This window comes from Leuresthes tenuis, unplaced genomic scaffold, assembly GCF_036924035.1.
Source record: "Leuresthes tenuis unplaced genomic scaffold, fLeuTen1.0.hap1 SCAF_14, whole genome shotgun sequence".
Taxonomy (NCBI): domain Eukaryota; kingdom Metazoa; phylum Chordata; class Actinopteri; order Atheriniformes; family Atherinopsidae; genus Leuresthes; species Leuresthes tenuis.
Genome location: NW_027325368.1, coordinates 15,515,616 through 15,535,037, shown reverse-complemented (window position 1 = coordinate 15,535,037; position 19,422 = coordinate 15,515,616). Strand labels below are relative to the sequence as shown.

At 42.1% G+C, this 19,422-nt stretch overlaps 2 protein-coding genes across 4 annotated transcripts; both read left to right on the top strand.

The window, feature by feature from the left end:
* Positions 1-501: 501 nt before the first annotated feature.
* Positions 502-10,862, top strand: LOC140269467 (uncharacterized). 2 transcript variants are annotated; one of them, XM_072364580.1, is made up of 10 exons: positions 502-814; positions 1,409-2,598; positions 5,011-5,083; positions 6,087-6,236; positions 6,985-8,144; positions 8,978-9,125; positions 9,487-9,706; positions 9,975-10,087; positions 10,231-10,421; positions 10,594-10,862. In XM_072364580.1, the coding sequence occupies exons 2-10, from the start codon at positions 1,443-1,445 to the stop codon at positions 10,818-10,820; spliced, it is 3,438 nt and encodes a 1,145-aa protein (XP_072220681.1). In that variant the 5' UTR covers positions 502-814; positions 1,409-1,442; the 3' UTR covers positions 10,821-10,862. The 2 variants fall into 2 exon arrangements, with proteins under 2 accessions (XP_072220681.1, XP_072220680.1); XM_072364579.1 differs by having other exon boundaries at positions 8,975-9,125.
* A 1,655-nt stretch (positions 10,863-12,517) lies between these two features.
* On the top strand, positions 12,518-17,900 carry tal1 (T-cell acute lymphocytic leukemia 1). 2 transcript variants are annotated; one of them, XM_072364592.1, is made up of 4 exons: positions 12,518-12,820; positions 14,079-14,651; positions 15,026-15,114; positions 15,985-17,900. In XM_072364592.1, exons 1-4 carry the CDS (start codon positions 12,762-12,764, stop codon positions 16,512-16,514), a joined length of 1,251 nt encoding a protein of 416 aa, XP_072220693.1. In that variant the 5' UTR covers positions 12,518-12,761; the 3' UTR covers positions 16,515-17,900. The 2 variants fall into 2 exon arrangements, with proteins under 2 accessions (XP_072220693.1, XP_072220692.1); XM_072364591.1 differs by having other exon boundaries at positions 12,519-12,820; positions 14,072-14,651.
* Positions 17,901-19,422: the final 1,522 nt, after the last annotated feature.

The window sequence follows — 19,422 nt, the reverse complement described above, 5'->3', positions numbered from 1 at the left end:
GGATTCCTAATTTAACAAAACAACTACAACTGGTGGCAAAATACAAAGCACCAAATGTATCGTGTTGGTGTTTTTCAGTGGCTCAGGGGCATTTTCATCTGTGCTTTGGGCCAAGTTGTTTTATAGTTCATCATCATCTAGGTTGGCAATCTGGTGTGTGCACGCATGCTTGTTTGTGAGCGCAGAGAGAGTTAGAGAGGGAGAGGGGAGCGGGTGGCATAGGATAAAACGAGACAGAGGGAGGGAGGGAGGGAGGGATCAGCTGTATTGACAAGTCAGAATCAGCTGACAGTTGTTTTTACGGGACGAAATCAGTTTTGTATTCCAGCTGTATCAGAGCCGCATCCCTCGGACCAGAAGCACCACGGGACAAATGGGAAACAGTGAATCAGTCATTTGAGCTATTTTAGTTTTATGTCTCTTTTTCTTGGGCTTGATATTATGTATGGGGGGGGATCGGTGTGTGCGCACTGTACTTACGCAACATTCGACAGCGGGTTCTCGGGGCAAGGATGAAATTAAAGCAAGCATTTTTATATTCCATTTTTGTTAATCCCACTGATTTCTGAAGGGATTACCGGACCAGTCATGATAGAGGGACTGCGGGCTCGCATGACACTGCTCGGATTGGGAGCTACATAGACTGTGAGTGGAAGCACAGCATCGGGATCTGAAGAAGCATTGAAAAATCTTTTTTTCGTCTCGTTTTCTTTTTTTTTTCTGGTGGGAACAGTTGTTATGTCCTATAATGCTCATGTTGGAAACCGACCTGATAGTGCAGTATCTGCATGGGTGTTTGGCGCAGGTCTTATTGGTAAGGAGTATAACTTTAATTTGCGCAGACATTTTTAAAAACTTTCTCACGATGATCAACGCTGGAATTGTGTTTTAAAGATTATTATCTCTACCGCCCAGGTTGCATTTTCATTAGGTGTTTTAGCCTCTCTGAAATGATGTTCTCTCCCATGTATTAAGAAGCTACTTTGTTCATAATTCAAATATGCATGTTATAGTGTTTCTATGTCGACGTTTTGAAAAATTACAAGTGTTATGATTTTATGACAATCAATTTTTTTTTTCAAATTCAACAACTAAGCATATCATACTTTCTTCCTGAGCTGATAATTGAAAGCGTGACACAGAATACTTTTTTTGGTCTTTAATGATGCTCTTGCTGATAAAGAAAATACACCGTATTGCTTAGGCTTGTAGGGTCTCAGTAGCAAACAGCAGTTGCTTATTCTTGTTCTGAGGGATTATCCTGCGCCCTGCAAAGTAATCACTGGATAAGGCAACGTGACTCAATCCACAATACATATCTCCTCCCACCACGAAGAGAGGTGCAAAAACTGGTTTAATCTTTCTTTTGTGTACATAAGAATGATAAAACTTTGTGGTTTTTCTACAGAATCCGTCTAGGCCTTTTTTCGCTTGACCAGCCAATGGAGGAGGAGAAAGCACATGACAGTATTCATCCAAAATCCAGGTGCCCTGTGCCCACGGGGCTTCCTATTAACTGGGGGCTGATTACCGGCCCTGTTCCTGAGCCTGTTTTCCCAGCACCCTCCTTGAACACCTCACTTACTCCTCCACAAAGTTCAACCATGCACACACTACAGACCAAGGTGAAGTCGCTGACACAGAGAAGGACACGAGGGAGAGAAAGAGAGAAGGACAGAGAAAGGTTGGACACAGAAGTTCAAATGAGCAGTCCAGCTGGGCAGATGTCATCTGAAATCTTTCTCAGGCAGCGACCCAGAGGAAAGGGGCAGCCATCTGTGCCTGCGACCTCCTGGCGATCAGGAACAGCGACAGACTTGAGCAGTAGTGATGCAGAAGAGGAGGTAGAGGTGCAGGTTAGGTTGGAGATCCACAGTCCTCCAGTTGAAGTAAAAACCGAGCGAGGGGAGGAGGAAGGTGAAGAGGAGAAGTCAGATAAAAAGGAGGGCCAGGTTAGCTCTCAGACAAGGGGGCCTAGTGGGCTCAGGGAGGGCACCAGTCTGGAGAGTCTTCTCTCAGACCACTCGAGCAGCAGCAAGGAGGATCCATCGCCCCCTCCTCTACTGCCCGTCCTGTCCTCTTCTACCACAACCACTTCTGCCTCCTCCTCTTCAGTAAAACACTGGGCACCTCCAAAAGGCTTCTGGAGAGTTGCACGCCCAGAAACATTGCTACTCAATGGGGTTGGCCCTCACAACATACCCCCAACCTTACCACTGAAAGATTATACTCAGATAGAGGTGCAGGCAGAGCCTCACGCAGAGTCTAAACCGTTTGAAACAGACAACAGGAATGAGGTGGGAAGTGATGTGTCATCAGAGTTCAAATACTTGGATAACGTGGAGTGCTACCTGGACAGCTATGAGCAAGGGGAGGTAGACGGGGCAGATTCGGCCAAAGGAATGTGCAGCTCAGACAGCTGGGAGAGCATGTCTTCACAAAGCGGAGTGCTCTGCGCAGATCTGAAGCTCAGAGTGAAGGAGAGGGCTTACGCAAAGTTAAGGGAAAGACAACAAAACTGCAGAGATGAACAAGATCAGCATGGAGAAGAAAGTGTCGACTGTCATGGAGATACAACATGCAGAGTGGATTATAAAGGTAAAACTCCTCAGGGAAATGATATGGATTCAGTATTAGGTGTAAAAAAATGTCAAACCAATCAATCAAACGATAAACAAAAAACAACTGACTTGAGGTGAAGATTGCTCCTCCCCATCTTGAAATTGGCATCAGTGTTAATTTAATAGAAAATGGCTGAAAGCCCTATTTAGCTTGTGACTACGCCATTAAACTCCTGACCTTGGTTTCTCCCTGTGGCTAACACTACCTTTTAACCAGTGATATGTCTTGCAAAATGAATAAACATATACTGATGCAACAGATCATCTTAAAGCTTGACTGAGGACGTTTCAACAAGTGGCTTAGATTTAGTTCTTCGATTATCATTTTGTGCATTCCTTCATGCTGGGAAGTTAAACACTATCAGTTAGATATTGTTGCATCTGATTTTTCTAGCAGCTTTTGTGATATGCTTGCATGCTAGAGTTGAGCTAGAGAGTTCAGAAAAGTGCTTTCAGTTTTTATGTTTTCCCCCAAAATCATGCTAAACCTTCAAAAGTTAGTCCACTTTGTCTTTATAGAATGCTTTCCAGTTGTTGGAGGCTTTCAAAGTGCCATTTAAAAGCCATTCTCCGCCTGCCCAGAAGGTTGCATTAAAATGCAGTATATAACCTGGCTGATTCCCAGCACTGAACAGATGTCAGATGTGCAGATGTGTACTAGGGTGTTGCTATTATTAGCGGTCAGCGCAGTGGGGGAAGTGTCCCTGTGTTTGTATCTCTATCTGAGAGCCAGTGGATATCTTTGTATGCATGTAGGTTCATGGATTATGTATTTTACTGTTTTTTGTGTCAAATATTACAAGTTTCCACCCTGAGTGTGGCTCAATACCAGAAGGGGGGTTAGAGCAAGAAAAGCAGATGTAAGTCTAAATAGGACGGAGTGATCTTTCCTTGCCAATGGAAGCAGCCGTTATCTGTCTCTCACTGCTTCTATAATCTGTCGTCTTCTTCGACAAACATCAAGAATCATTCAGGCGTAGCCTGGATTCAAATTGATTTGTATTGTATTATATTTTATGAAACCTATACGAAACCCTAGTGGCTTTAATACCCTTATAGGTCTCATCGTGGGCATTTTGGGCAATTGTATTTGCCCCCAAACAAGAGCTAAATATGAACTCAGCCTTAAATAATTACTTATTTAGTTAAGTTGTGACATGCTAATTGAATGCAAATGGAACAAAGTCATGAAAATGTTCACTTAAATTAAATCAGGCAGGAGGTAAAAAAAAAAAAAAAAATCTTGGCCTTACCACATCTTTAGATTAGGTAAATACAACCTCAGATGAGCAAAAATACATGACATATTACGCCATGTCATCATTTATTTAACAAAGACTAAACCAAAATGCAGACACAGAGTGTGGAAAATCTCAGTACATCCTTTTCGCTTCTATAGGAATTAGGAGGGTAAGTAGCAACCATGTGCTTCTTAACTTATGCACTTGATGAATTGATCAAGCAAGTGTCAGCATCTCTATTGAAGCAGGAGTTTGCTTGTATGAAGTATTCAAGAAATGTTGAATACTTCATGCAAAATACATTTTACCACTTTGGAAGGCTTATCAGGAGGAAACCTCTACTTCCATGGCATCAAGGTGTAAGCTTACAAAGTTATATCAGAATCAACCACAAGACTTCTGGAAAAATGCCCATTGGACAGATTTGGACAAAGTGGAGTGAAGTGTTTAATCAAAATGCACAGTACAACATTTTTTGAAAACCAAATGTGGCATATCAGCAGAAACAACTCATATCAACTGTCAAGCAAGATGGTGGAGAGGTGATGGTTTGGGTTTGTTTTGCAGCCACAGGACATGGGCACCTTGCAGTCACTGAGTCAACCATGAACTCCTCTGTATACCAAAGTATTTTAGAGTCAACTGTGAGGCCATTTCTCTTACAGTTAAACAAAGATCCGAAACAGCAGAAAAGTCCTGACCTGATTTAAAAGCTGGGGTGGGACCTTAACAGATGCTTGCAGCCCTCAATGAACTACAGCACTGGTGGAATGCAGAGTAGAATCTCACCACAGAGACTGTTAGCAGCATACACAAAATATTAATTTCAAGTTAATGTTGCCAAAGGTGGGTCCACAAGCTACCGATTTATGGGGTGTACAACGTTTTTCACATATTGCTTCTGATTATTGGCCTATATATTTGTCACACTTTGTGACACGGTGTAATATGTTGTTCATCTGAACATGTATTTGCCAAACTTTAAGACTTGGTAAGGACCAAATCATCTTTATTATGTTCTGATACTCTGATACTCCGAGGATATACTTACTTTTTTTCTCTTTATTATGATTGCACATGCTATTAATGCCATTTGTTCTTTTACAGATTTTTTCAGATTTGTATTTTCCCTTTCTGCTTTATGCCAGTTTCAGATAACCATGGTGTTTTGGACAGTACAGACACAGCCCTGCTCGCTCAGGAGCTTGAACCATATTTGAGGTGAGCATTGCTATGCTAGATAGCTGTGGCTACATACAACTCTTATGGACTATTTATTATCCTCCCCTCATACATATCACCTCTACAGTTTCTCCTGCTTGAAATATTGAGTGTGTTTTTTTCCCCCCAAGTGAAGCAACTGCGATGCCATTTAATCGAGACAAAAATTGTGACGATAGGGTTAAATAATTGGCAAGAGGAGATGAAAAAGGAATGAAAAATAATCCATTCATGAAAAAAATACAAGTATCATAAGCAATACTCTGATTACACTGCTATTTGATCCCAAATTAGATTATAGTTAATTTTATTGCAGTTTTATTGCTATAACTCCATAATTATTTTACAATGGTAGCTATGTTTTGTAGTTTATTATTGAATCATGATTGTAATGAAACACTTGCTTGTGAAATACCTACACAGGTTTTTAATTCTAATATGCTTTTAGGTGTTAGTAGAAGAAAAAAGGTGACAGTACAAACGTTAATCTACCGAAACAAAATATGCCCTCATCTTGGACACACAGGAGAGAATGAATCACACTCAGTCCATTACAAGGATAATCCACATGGCTGGTGTATCATGCTATCTTTATCGCTGGGCCAAGGGATAAAGACAAGTACAGACGATGAAGCACAATACAGAGCAGCTTAGCTTCTGGGCGCAAGGATAGATGCATGAATGACGTTTCTTTCTGCTGCTCACCACCACGCCACTCCCCAGTCTATCTATCTGATATTGCATAAGACAGCTTAGGCAGATACCGCTTGATTCGCTCTATGTTAAGTCAGTATTTGGAAAATATGATGTTACTGGATATGTGTCAAAACAGACCAAACATGGCACATTTTAATGCTTTATTTAAATTAAACTGTACTCAAACAGATGAAGAAATATTTGAGTATCATTGTGCTCTCAAATCTACCGTTTCATTTGCTGTTTTCATCACATACATGGCATTTTTCTGAGCCAATTCTTATTTTCTTTTTCTCTTGGTCACCAGGTCACTTCTTATTATCAGTGATGAACTACCTCTAAGCCCAAGACATGAGGAAGCCAAGCGCCTTCTGGAGCGCGCAAGACTCAAGGCTCGCTCCAATCCCTTTAAAGGTGATCGCCCTAGGCGCTCCCATTCTGATCAGAGATCCACAGTGTAAGTTGGAGGGTCATAACATCTTAAATATTGTTGGCTCCTTCAGTGAATTGAAAAGCAAACGTATAACTTTGTTCAGTGTGCGTGCATAGATATGATTCATGGTGTGTTGAAAGGTTCCTTTGGCTGAACGTTAACAGGTTTATTGTGTTTATTCATCATTCATGTCCCACCCTTGAGTCTGTCTTTGCTATCCATCTAACTTCCTCCCTGCTTTGTCAATCATTCTCTTGCACTTGGCTTCTTTTGGCAAGTTGCATAAGTGAAAGCTTTGGAACCTGACCGTGCTTTCTGAATAGGAGCACAAAGCTGACAATGTTGTGAAAATGTTGCTTTTATACTGTTTATGTAACAGTGTAAACATCATGCAGTCTTGTTCCTAAAATCCCCTTTTGTAACCAGGAAGCCTTCACTAGATTCAGGATTAGGAATGCTTGCATTGGATGATACATTTACGATGGCATAACAAATCTGGTCCATGGTAACAGGGACAGATGTAGATCACTACGTGAACAGTACTGATTAAATCTCTAGTTGTCATGTAGTCATGTTTAGTTGTTACTAAACTCGCTGCAAGTCCTGTGTTGAACTGGTCTGATGCTGAGAGATGACTGTAAATAAGTTCCTTCCCGTTGTTGCCTTTTACTTTCATTTTGCTTCACTTCGAAGAAATACTCGTGCACAACCTGATGCAATATCTTCTGATTTTAAATGACACAGACATATACACCTTTCCATTTTCTTGCAGGAAGAAGCAGCAAATTGAATCAGCTGGCCCGACAACAATGCAGAAATCTGTTCAAACCCAAGAAGATCCAACAGCTCAAGCTGTATCTAGTTCCTTTCTTGTCCCTACACAAAGAGACACTTCCCCCAGTGACCAAGCTGGTCGATCCAGACGGTACGGTTGTTCACCCACACGTGTACGCTTTGAGGATGAATCGGAGAAAGAGGCAGAGTCTCGTTATTTGGACAGAGTGAGACAGCGTGGAAGGCCTGTGATGCCCAAGTTCAAGAGTAAAGAAAACAATACAGATTCCAGTAGTGGTGGCTCAGAGAGGAGCAGAGGCCAAAGAAGTGTCTCTATGCCTCCCTCCCAGAAGCAAGAAGATAGTAATACAGTAACAAGTGATGAAACCACAACAGTTGTTAAAGAGATAATAATGCTGGTGAAGAAATGTGAAGCATGTGGGTCTGTAGTCAGGGAACCTCAGCCCATCTCTTCATCATCAGATCTACAGAGCAGTGAGCCACAGCAGTCTGGAAACCTTGAGGAACCACGAGGTAAATCAGCTTCTCGCTTGGCGCCTGCAAATAAACCAGATGCAAGTACCCGTCCCAAAGCTCCACTTACTGTCACTTTTGCCGGCGCATATGTGCTTGGGGAAAATAAAGAAGTCAGCATGGGGTGGAAGTCGTCTGGCTTTGGGAAGCTCAGGAGAAGAAGCAGGAAAGGAGAAAGTCGGTTAGAGTCGGGCCATGGTCCTTATGGTCCATCATGGGCTCAACGTCGTAACTCAAATCCTCGGAACAGGGTCAACTTGAGCAGAGCTGTTTCATTTGCTCCTGATAGTCCTGTTTCTCTTGAGCCACATTTACTCGAGGCATCTGGTGGACTCAGAGAATCACCCACCCCATCCCTGCCTATAAAGTCAGCCCTGAAGTCAAGCTCAAGAAATCGCTCTGCTGCAGTTCAGTCCTCAAATCAGGGAGGAGAGGGTGGGTCCCAAGCCCTACTGGACTCCCCAGAGATAAGAAGGGAGTCTCCTGTGTCACTAAACCAAGGGACACCTGCAACAAGCAGTCCAGTGCACTGCATCAGGCCCTCCACCCTGAGGTACTCGCCAGCCAGAGTTCCCACAGATATGCCATCTGCTGAGCTCTGGGATGCTACTCCAGATGGAGCGGGTGAGTTAAGTCTAGCAGAGCCTCTGTTCAAACATCTAATGTGGTAATGCCAACACAGAGAATGAGGAGTTTGATTTCTAAACCCATGCGTACATTTTCAGAAAAGTACCCTGTACAGTACATAGATGGTCCTTTAGGTAAATACTGTGGAACTTTGTTTAATTTTAAAGGGTCGATGATTGTATATTGTATATATTGTATATATAAGCTAAACTCTTGATAGATAGGTATAGGCTGTGGATGTCTATGTGGGTGTTCTCAGCATACTCAAACTTCGTCCTACAGTACAAAACATGCCTGGTAGCTTAACTGGTATTTCAAAATTGACTTTAGCTGTAAAAGCTACATTTTTGTACCTAAACATAACGGTGTATTTTTGTCCCTGGGGTGCAGAATTGTTTCAAATTCCAAATTGTTAACACAATTAAAAATATGTATAACACCCTGCATTTTATAACTGATCAGATGAATGAAAATTTCTCACTTATTAAGAAATGGCAACAAGCTGTCATGTAATGATGGCAGTGAAAATGGACAGCATGTCTGAAGCGCAATGCAGTGGAAGTATTGTGTAGCTTCTTTTTTTATTATTACCATACACTTCAGAAATGAAGTACACAAACCAAAAATTCCAAACTTTTACTCATGACAGATACAAGTAAAATCTATTTTTACCACAACTAGAGCAGTGATAGTTTAACTTTACAGATAAACTCGTGCAAACGAATTTACAAGATTTTTGTTTAAACTGAAAAAAACTGAATAGAGCAGAGAACAACATAGCTGCATAGGATGGAATAGAATAGTCATCAGTAATGACTGTGTCTCAGCAGGTCTAAGTGGAGACACTGGCCTTGGTTCAGAGTGCCGTACTCTGCGTGGCCTTGGTATGTCTCGGGCTGAGGATCTCAGAGCTGAGCTGTTGAGAGCAGAACATCTAAAAGCTGAGGCTTTATGGGAGGAAAGCGCTGACAGTTCAAGGTAAGCCAAAATTACAAATGTTCTTGTCATAGCTAAGGCAACAAATCCCTTGCCCTCACCAACATTGTCCCTGCAATGACTTCAGCGGGGCACTGGTAGCAGTTTGGAGATTAAAACTCTGACCTGCACTCCATGGGATGTTATTGCTGGAAATATCATGTCAGTACCAAGACAAGTCTGCCCTCTTTTGGTGATGAAAAGCAAGAGTCCTTTCATTCATACAGTGTAAGAAAGATGGAAACATATGTGAGAAGTACAATAAAAAATGAATATCCAGAATGTGTTTATTAGTTCTTTAGTTTTTTTTTCTCAGTTTTTATAGTTTTTAAGTCTATGTTGTTATTTAACTTTCCTCCTTAAGAAAACTGGATGGAAGGCCAAAGCTGTTCCTGCGCCGCTTCTTTTCCTCCATTGGTCTGAACAGTGTTGGCAGACTTGTGAAAGGGAGTCGCTCCAGCAGCATGGAACAGCTCAGTATCCCCGCTGTTCCCAGGGCAAGCTCAGCTTCACCAAGCCCCACGCGCAGACCTCAGCCGACCATCCGCATTCAGAGGACACCCTCACTGCAGACCCTGCACACGGTAAGTTAAAGAGCTCGAGTTGTTGGTTTTTACCTTAAAAAGAAGGGTATCGTGGAGAAATCACGTAATAATTTATAGAAATTATTAGAAGGTTAATTGTAAGTTTATAGTTAGTAATGGGCTGCTCTCTCCATCAGAAAGGACATGCTTGTGTGTTGTTAAACAGACACTAGTCTTAGACTTAGTCTTTGCTGTTACAAAAGCTGGTCTGGGGAATTTTGCCACTACTTCTGCACAACATGTTACAATGCCATTCATTTGCCACTAGGTGCTGCCACTGGCCCAGTTGCGTAAAGCCTCCTCTGTCCAGAGTTTGGAGAGAAGAACAGAGCGTTCGACAATACTTGGAGAGGTGCAGATACCGTATGGTCTGGCACCCAGGTGGGTGTCAAAAGCAAATACAATAAATAAGAGAAATTCACTCAGAAAAATGACTGATTGATAAAGCTGAAGAGAAAACGGTCGTGTATTTGGTTTGATCACATGATAATCTTTAATAAAATCACAAATTTCTGCTTCTACAGTCCTGAAAGCCCCCAGCTTGAGCTTCACAGAGCCCTAAGTGTTGAAGACGTACTTGTCTCTAGAATGGTGCGTCCAGTGAGCCGGGTCACCCAGGCTTTCCCAGATGGGACTCTCCTGCTGGAGCTTGTCAAACCCCCAAATGGTCCATTTGGTTTTGTCATCTCAAGGGGTAAAGGTCGACCGGACACAGGTAAGTTATATTTGTCTTGTAATCTCTTACATCTGGAGTTTGGTTCTGCAGATGCAGGATTAAATTAGGCCTTAGCCATCAGCAAAGCTACCATACGATGGCACGTTGGGGAACAGAATCACTTTAAACTAACAGGCATCCTTCCTTGCCCCATTTTTGTATCCCTCTGTAGGTGTATATGTTGAGAAAGTGGGTGACGGCAGTGGTGAGGGCCCATATGTTGGCCTCCTTAGTGTTGGCGATGAGATTCTACAAGTGAATGGGGAGGCGGTGGCTGGACTCACTTTGGACCAGGTGACAAGGCTTATGACCCGGGAAAGCACTGCTTCCCTTCGGATCTTGCCGGCCCGACGCAACCGGAAAATGCACGGCACACAACCTCTCCTCCTGGAGACATAGACTGACAACTGTACAAACACTGGAGACTGACTATAATGTGTGGTAGACATGACACAATGCAGTTTGAAATAAGTCACACTACAACTCACTTGGGGGGGGGGGGGGGGGGGGGGCATTCATTAATTTCTTTTAGTGCAAACAGTACAGAAAACATGCTGCAGTTTTTCTTGTGTTAGAGCCGAGGAATTTAAACCCAGCACATTTTAAACTAACATCTTAGATGAGCAGGTGACCTTTCTTTTTTTTTTTCTTTAGATCATAACACAATAATGCTGACTGAGTGGGATCATATTTTGTTTTTAACAGCTATTCATTTAGTTCAGATGTGTGATGATATGTAGGGATGTGCCACATGTTAGCTTGGCCCATTAGTCAAGATCTAAAGAGCTATGTGCAAAAGCAAGCTGGCCAGCGGGTATCATTTTTTCAGTGCATCAGGTTTCCCTGCATGGGGCTCTGCATGGTCCCCACGTTTTGCTTTGACTCTGCAGTATATGCTAATTGTTCCAATGATTGGTTATTATTGGTTTGTTGGCCTATTGCTTCTAAATAAAAATCTTTTATTTTGTCAATCTTTTTATCCTTGAAGGTCATGCAGTTGTTGTTGGGTTTTTCCTTAATCTTAAACACACAAATAGAAAAGCCAGAAGTTAGCACCAATTGACCTATCACTACAGATTTGCATTGTTTAAAAGAATGCTATGTGGCACAGTCGTGTTCACTTGGGAATATGCTCATGTATATATATAAAGAGTTCTTGGGTTGTTTCATGCTAAACTGTGAACACAGGATGCAGGATGCAGGATGATGGTCGTGACTGCTGTTGCAGGGCCTGGTTTAACGTCGTGACTGATGTTTATCTCTCTATCTGTCTATCTATCTATCTATCTATCTATCTATCTATCTATCTATCTATCTATCTATCTATCTATCTATCTATCTGATCGATCGATCGATCGATCTGAACGAAGCTCTATAATTTCACGTTTCCCAGTTGATTGTTAATTCAACTCAAGGGAAGAAATGTGTAGAAAATCCGTTATTAGGACCTGCTACCATCAAGCCTGTGCTGAACGTGCCCCGATAGCATGTCACAGTTGATGCTCTGCTCTTTTATCTGATGCCTCCAGAGGCCGACAGGCTTTTATCTGCCCGAGCCATGACTCCCAGTGGACCCCGGGGAACCGCCGGCCAAGCCTCCCACCCAGCACACAGGAGCACACCTTATTTATGTATTTGTTTATCGACATAGAAATAGTTTTAAGACAATTAGACCGCCAAGTGATCGTACTCTTGATGTAGGAACACGCCATCAAAATGGAGAAAGATGAATAGATTCTCTTTTTAAGATCAAATACAAAAAATAAATAAATAAAACAAGTGAAAAAGATACATGGTACTCCACTATAATCGCTTATCTCATTGCTTGATGAATGGGGTTAGAAAGAATTGGAGAAAAAAAAACCTTTAGAATATAAATTGGTCAGAGGCTTAAACTGAGCTTTTGTTTCTCTCATAAAAAAAAATAAAATTACGACACCTCAACTATGGCTCAGGCTACAGTACTCTGCCACCTCACGTTGTTACAGACCGTTGCGCTGCGTCTGTTTGCTTTTTTTTTTTTTTTTTTTTTTTTTTAATGCCTTGCCCTCCACAAGACTATATAGCCCACGACAGCCAAATAATAATGAATCATTTTATAAATAATGGGTTTAGGGGCTTATCGGGAATGAAGAGGCCGCTGCCGTGCGCTTATCTCACTCGGCCACATTGCGGCCTGTGTTCCGCTCCCCATACAGAGGGAGCGCACTGGATGCGGCGAGGAATAACTCAGCTACACACACACACACACACACACGCACACACGAGCATACTTACACACTGCTCCACAACTGGCAGAAGAAAAAAAAAAAAGAAAAAAAGAAAAAACCTCAGACATGGATGACCCACTCACAAAATGGCTTCACTTACACAGTAACATCAACAACACGGCTGGAACGGTAAGTACAAAAAAATACATCTCTATATTAAATGCCATCGCGGTTGTTGTTTCATTTGCTGTAATTACACTTCTGTGGGCTCTGTTTTATTGCTATTACGAGCGAAATGTTTAGCCTTTATTTTCTGTTACTGTGCGATCGGCACAGACTACGGAATAACGGATGCGAGGCCTGTGGGAGAATTCCCAGAAATAACAAAGCGTTTTTAATCGGCGCTCATGCTGTTGGTTTAAAACAATATTCCGGGGACTTTTATCGAATACCACCACATAAAAAAACACCTGACACTGGTTTGTAGTGTATACAAAATGCCAAACTCTTAATGTTTGTTGTGGTAACAACAGCATTTCTGGCCTTCACCACAGTAAAAACGACCTACTATGACAATTTCGAAAATAATAATTAAAAAAAAAAGATCTGGTCTAAGTACTGTTGAGGTTATTCCGGACACGCTGAAGGCAGGGAATAAGAAGGATTTTATTTCGACGCAATATGATTTTCTTGGTAGTCCTGGTATCCACATTGTCTCTGCATGTCGTTAATTTCATTTCCAAATACACCATAAATGGGCTTTTAACACATGTGACTCAATGCAAAGCAGAACATAAAAATAGCGCGTTAACGGTATAAACTGTGTCGGAGGCCGAGCAAGCAATTATTTGAGAGCTTCTTTAAAATAAGAAAAAGGAAACAAACAACAAAAAAATAAAACATGTACGAGGAAACCACAAAATGCTCACGGTGTCAGTAGCCGTTTGGAAACACCAACGAATTAGTTTCACCGAAACATTTAGAGAAATGTGAATTAGAATGAGCGCGTGCGGATATATCATATCAACTTTAAGACACACCTTCGATATTTCACAAAACTGTAGAATCCCGAGGAGCTGAATTGCATTTGAATTGAATGGCTAAGCTGTTAATGAGTGTTAGCCTGTCATGTGGAAAACGTGTGACCTTTTCGAGTATTAACAAATAGATAACTATATGTGTAATTATTGAATAAAAAGCAATTAATGCAACCAGCAACTGTGAACTGATTGACAGGTTTACAATTGCCTGTTTATAATGTTTTACATTTAGCTGTTGAAAAGAGTAAGACGCATATAAAATGTATGTGTAATAAGAATAAAGGGAACGAACCTAGGTTCCTCTTTTCAAATTTTGCAAAGACGGCAAATGCCTGGCTGTATCTTGTAGTTTAACAGATAATCCTCTGATTATTAATTCATCGATGGAAATCTTATTTAGGACATAGTGGGACTGTAACGAGTGGTGACGGTTTAAAAATGATGGAAAAGCGGCAGCAGGAGCTTTGTCCTGGAAGTCCCGAAGCAGGGTCCGGTCCTGGAAAGCGGGAGGACTCCGCCATCATCTCCAGACAGAACGGATACAAGGAGGACGAAGAGTCGCAAAGAGAGGAGGGGGTGGAACATGATGAGGAGGAGGAAGAGCAGGAGGAGGAGAGGGGTGGGAGCTTCAAAGGGGTTGAGGAGACGGATGACGTTCCTCTGCAGAACTCGAGCAACGGGACCAGCATCAGCATCATCATCAACGGCGTTGCCAAGGAAACTGCCTCTCACAACGCCCTTGACCTGAAAAGGGAAGTGCCGGTGATCGAGCTCTCCAGGAGGGACGCTATAAAAGCGGTGGAGCAGAGGACTGAAAGCCATTTGGTGCCGATCACGGAACTTCGCAGACCTCCACCGCTGCCGCTGCCGCCGCCGCAACGAGACGACGCTCGAATGGTCCAGCTGAGCCCAAACGCGTTTCCTGTCCCGGCCCGGGCGATGCTCTACAACCTGGCGCAGCCTCTTGCCGCCATCAACAGGTAAAGGGGCAGTCGGATAAGAAAAAAAAAAAGAAAAAAAATCACCTGGCTCTATGAATGTATGCTTTATCTTAATTGTGAGTGTTCAGCACAGAAAGTTGTGAAATTCTGTGGGGCTATATGTGACCCTATCATGACCAGCAGGATTAAGGAAAAAGATGCTTGTGATACATTTGAATTCAAATGATGTTTACATTATTCACTATATGTTGTTCCATCAGACACACATAATTTGCCTATGCATTGGTGTTATACTTGTGCAAAGGTGTCGAGGTTTAGAAGTCATGCAGGAATGGTGTATTATATAATTATATATATATGCAGGAATTATGTCTCATATACCTGTGAGTCTTTTGTACTTTCTTTTCCTTTAGTCTCGGAGGGGAGTCGGAGCAGTACAGCATGTACCCCAGCAACAGGGTAAAGCGCCGCCCGGCGCCTTATGAGGTTGAACTCGACGAGGGTAGGCGCATTTTAGATCTTTATAAGTATGGTAAGATGCACTTCTGCTGTGTCTTCCTTCTGCTAATACAGTCCCTAACGCCCCCTCCTCATCTCCATTGTCATTCATCCACTGGCATGGATAGTATAGATCATCTGAGTGTTGCAGAAGATGCCTTGTAGAAAAAGGAAATTCAGAAACTAAACTTCAGCCACTAAGGAATGAAGAAATCATAATTCATGGCACACACCTGCCTTTCTGAATGCCATATGTACTTGCATACCATTAGAATAAGTAATTCTTGGGCAGATGTGGGGTTTATTTAATTTGAAACACGCTTTCGACTGCTGCCCACTCACTGTCAAACAGGGGAGGAGGATGGGGGTGCTGTTGCCTCCATGCCAAGGTTTTACTGCAGAGTGGGCTGAGGGATTAAGATACACTGGGTGTGTTCCAAGGGCAACAATAGCCCAGAAGACACCAAACTGTTGGGGGTGGGGGGGTGACTACCTGCAGTGAAGCATTTTATTATGCCTAGATAAATAAAAAGCCTCCACGCTGAATGGGATGAGCGTAGTCTCCTCAACATCCTTTCGTGTGGTTTAGCCAGCCATGCCAGCTATCTCCTTGTATCACTTTTGTAAAGTTTATGGCACATTTCTGCTCCATCCTCTAAAAATCCATGGTTGTATGGAGGACAGTTTTGCAACTTACTTCTAAGGGATAAAGAAAGTCTGTTGTTGTTTGGTGCGAGAACTGTTATTTTTGCACTTGAAGCGCTTTACCCTTCTACAAACCACATTTTATGTTTCAGCTCTACATGCTGCGTTTTATCTGTATGATTACCTTGTCTCCTTACCCTCTCCATTTCTGTCTTTTTTTCCCTGCTAGCCGGCCAGCCAAAGATTGTGCGGCGCATCTTCACAAACAGTCGTGAACGCTGGCGGCAGCAGAATGTAAATGGTGCATTTGCAGAGCTTCGTAAGCTGATCCCCACTCACCCTCCAGACAAGAAGCTGAGCAAAAATGAGATCTTGCGGCTGGCTATGAAGTACATCAGCTTCCTCTCCAACCTTCTGGAGGATCAGGATGGAGGAAGGAATGTTGCCAATACAACTGATGGTGACACAGGGCTCCTGGTTGGGGTTGGGAACCATGAGGGGGGCCCTCAGGGTGCTCCGCACCAAGACACTGTAGTGACTTTGGCAAGGGATGATCTTCTGGAGACAATGTCGCCAAGCTCCAGCTGTGGAAGCTTACCTGATGGTGATGCTGAAGGGAGTCCTGAAAGCTTCATGGAGGACCAGGACTCACCTCCGGCTCCTAGGACTCTAGCAGCCTCCCGTGGGCCCCCACTGCATCTTGCTACCAGGGATCTGAGGCGCAATGGACGACCATTAGATGGTTCGAGTCGGCGATGATGCTCGTGCCAGCAGACCACGGACACAACATCTGAGACTGGAAAGAACCAATGAGAGGGACTGAAAAAGAGATGGATATCCCTAGAAAACACTGTTATTTTTAAGTTGTCAGTGTAGGAACCAGAATCAGGACGCTCATAGTGAGAAAGGGGTGTCTAAATTGGATCGTGAGTCCACTCTTGTCTCTTAAGACAGTACAGATGAATAGCGTGGTTGAATTTGATCCAGCAAAGACTTGTAAATTCTGCATGTCTCGTTTCTTTGACAGACCTGCAAATTATGACTTTCTGTGTTTTGGGAGCTCAGATGGTTATGAACAATAAACTCATAAAGATGTAAGGAAGAATGAACAATCAAAACCCAACAATAATTACTCAAGAAATTCTGTTCAAAGATTTGTTGCTCTAATATTGAGGATAAATGCCATTACCGTTTTGATAACAAAATAGTGCGGCAAGATTTGATCCATCTTTCATGAAGAGTGCTGCAAGTAAATGGATTGAAAATGCCAATAATTAAACTGTTTCGGAAAAAAACTGATATGGTAACAGAAAAAAAAACAAGCCAGTTACGTATGTACTGTACATAGCATTAAATTTCAATTTTGCAATGTTACAACAGTGACCAAAATTCAAGTCATGTGGTTTAAGATGTACCATAGTGTGTTTGTCAATGGGTTTACGAGCAAAGCAATCTTTTAGGAGACAGGAAATAAGGAGCAGGATAAGAAGACATTAGATCAACTCTAAATGTAAAACAAATATTGAACGTAAAGTACATCAAATGTGGTACCATTTCCTTCTGTTAAAGTTTGGTGATTTGAAAATGACACCAAATATTACAGCAGGCAGTCAGACAATTTCACTGTCTGGAATAAATATATCTATTTGAAATTGTTGTGGAGGTACAAGACAAACAGTGCTCTTAAAGTGTACAACACATGGGTCAAATGAAATCATGACTCATGCAATCCTTTTTATATGAATGTTTCTGTGTGTGTGTGTGTGTGTTTTTTTTTTTTAACTGTAATGCAGATGTAGTTTAGTAAGGTACACAAATTAATCTCTTCAATGCCATATTACACATGTACATGCACACACACACCTCCGTCACCACCAAACAGTGTTAATATCATAATAGCACCAGCAGTTTTCTGACAAAGACAGTTAGGTATTGCTCACTGTTGTCGGTTATTCTGCTTTTTCAGCAGGACCTAGTAGCCTATATTGGTACCTTTGGTAACTATGGTATTTTATGAATTGCAGTAAAGGGACATTGTACGTTTGGTAATGGCATATTTGTTGTATGATAGCTGTATCTATAAATATATCCAATGTTAAATTGCTGAATTTTATACAAAACCCCTGAATAAAACATGCAGAGGAAGAGTCTTGTATACTTATATTTGTATGTATATCTACCTCAAGGACAGTTTGAGTTTAGCCGATTAAATTGTAACACAACTTCATTTAATTCAATGCAACTCAATTCAGTTTAATTCAATTCACAAAGCTTAACTGAACATGTAACATTTCTATTAATCATTTTCAGCCCGCAATCTGCACACAGTGTGTAGTTCAAACCACAACCTCCTCAGAGAAACTCCTCCCGTGGACGCTGGAATCCTCACTTCCTCCCCAACAAGTGACAACTTCCTGTGCAGGTTAACATGGCTCGCTGACCTGCAGGATATCCTGCCATTGTGAAAGTGGTTTTGACAGCCTCCACTGCACTCTCTTACCCGCTGTTGTGTCTGTATGCCTTGTGAAACAGCCATACAGATCAAGACTCCACCGCCCATAAATTATTCAGTTACGCAATGGAAAAGTTACAGTGCGTTCATCAACCTATGTTCATAAATAAAACAATAGCATAGAAATTGTAGCAAGAATGCAGCATTTTCTAAAGTCTACCTCCCTAAATAATTTAACTTTACACAGCGGGCTGTGCCACCAGTTCTGCCATCACTACACACTCGGTGCTTAGACATTTCTAAAGACTATAATTGCTTCCGGAGAGCATCAGAGACATCCAGGTGTTTGGAGACCTCTCCTGTGCTCTGCTCTGGCAGTGCCGGAACTCCACTGAGGGGCTCTCTTGGTTAATGCCTGCCAAACATTTACCTGCTTCAGTGTTCCTGACTCTCAAAAAAGATGCAGACTCACAAAAGAGATGGATACAAGGAGCATGCGAGGGATTGAAAGGCAGGGAGTGAGAGGATGTGTGTGTGAGAGAGTGTACATGCTTATGTGTTTGTGAGAGCAGGCTTGTGTTTATGCGGGTGCATTGCATGGATCTGTGTGTGTATGAGCTGGGCTGTGTGTGCGTGTTTATCAGCTCAGTGCAGATGGGTGGCAGAGTGGCTCTTGCAGCCAAATGATTCAGTATGCTAATGAGTTGTTATCTGTGGTGCTGCAGGAACAATATACTGTCTTTCTCACAGTGGGAATCCAGCCTGCTGGGAACAGATTACACTGCACACACCGCCAAGGTAGTTATTTATATTTTCTCATAGAGTAGTTGAAAATACATAAATGTACAAATACACTTATACATATACACACATATACACAGATAGGCCTATAAACAAACAGGAAAAATAACATTTTAACAAACACGCACACACATGCACCACCACCACCACAAACAGCATAAAAAACAAGGTGGGATTTAACGGAAATTGTGCATTCTTCAGCAGACTGAGATGTCATTCTGGGCTTTCATCTTTAACACGTATCATCGCTATGTTTCTGTCCTTTTTATGAAATTGTACAAACTGCATCGCTTTAATTAAAGTTAACTTTTAACGAAATCTGAACGCTCAGTAAATTTTTCCAGCCCATGAGGGTTGCAAGACATTTTTAGCATAAAAGATGCCCCTTCGGCTCAGACCCAAAGCCACTTCTGT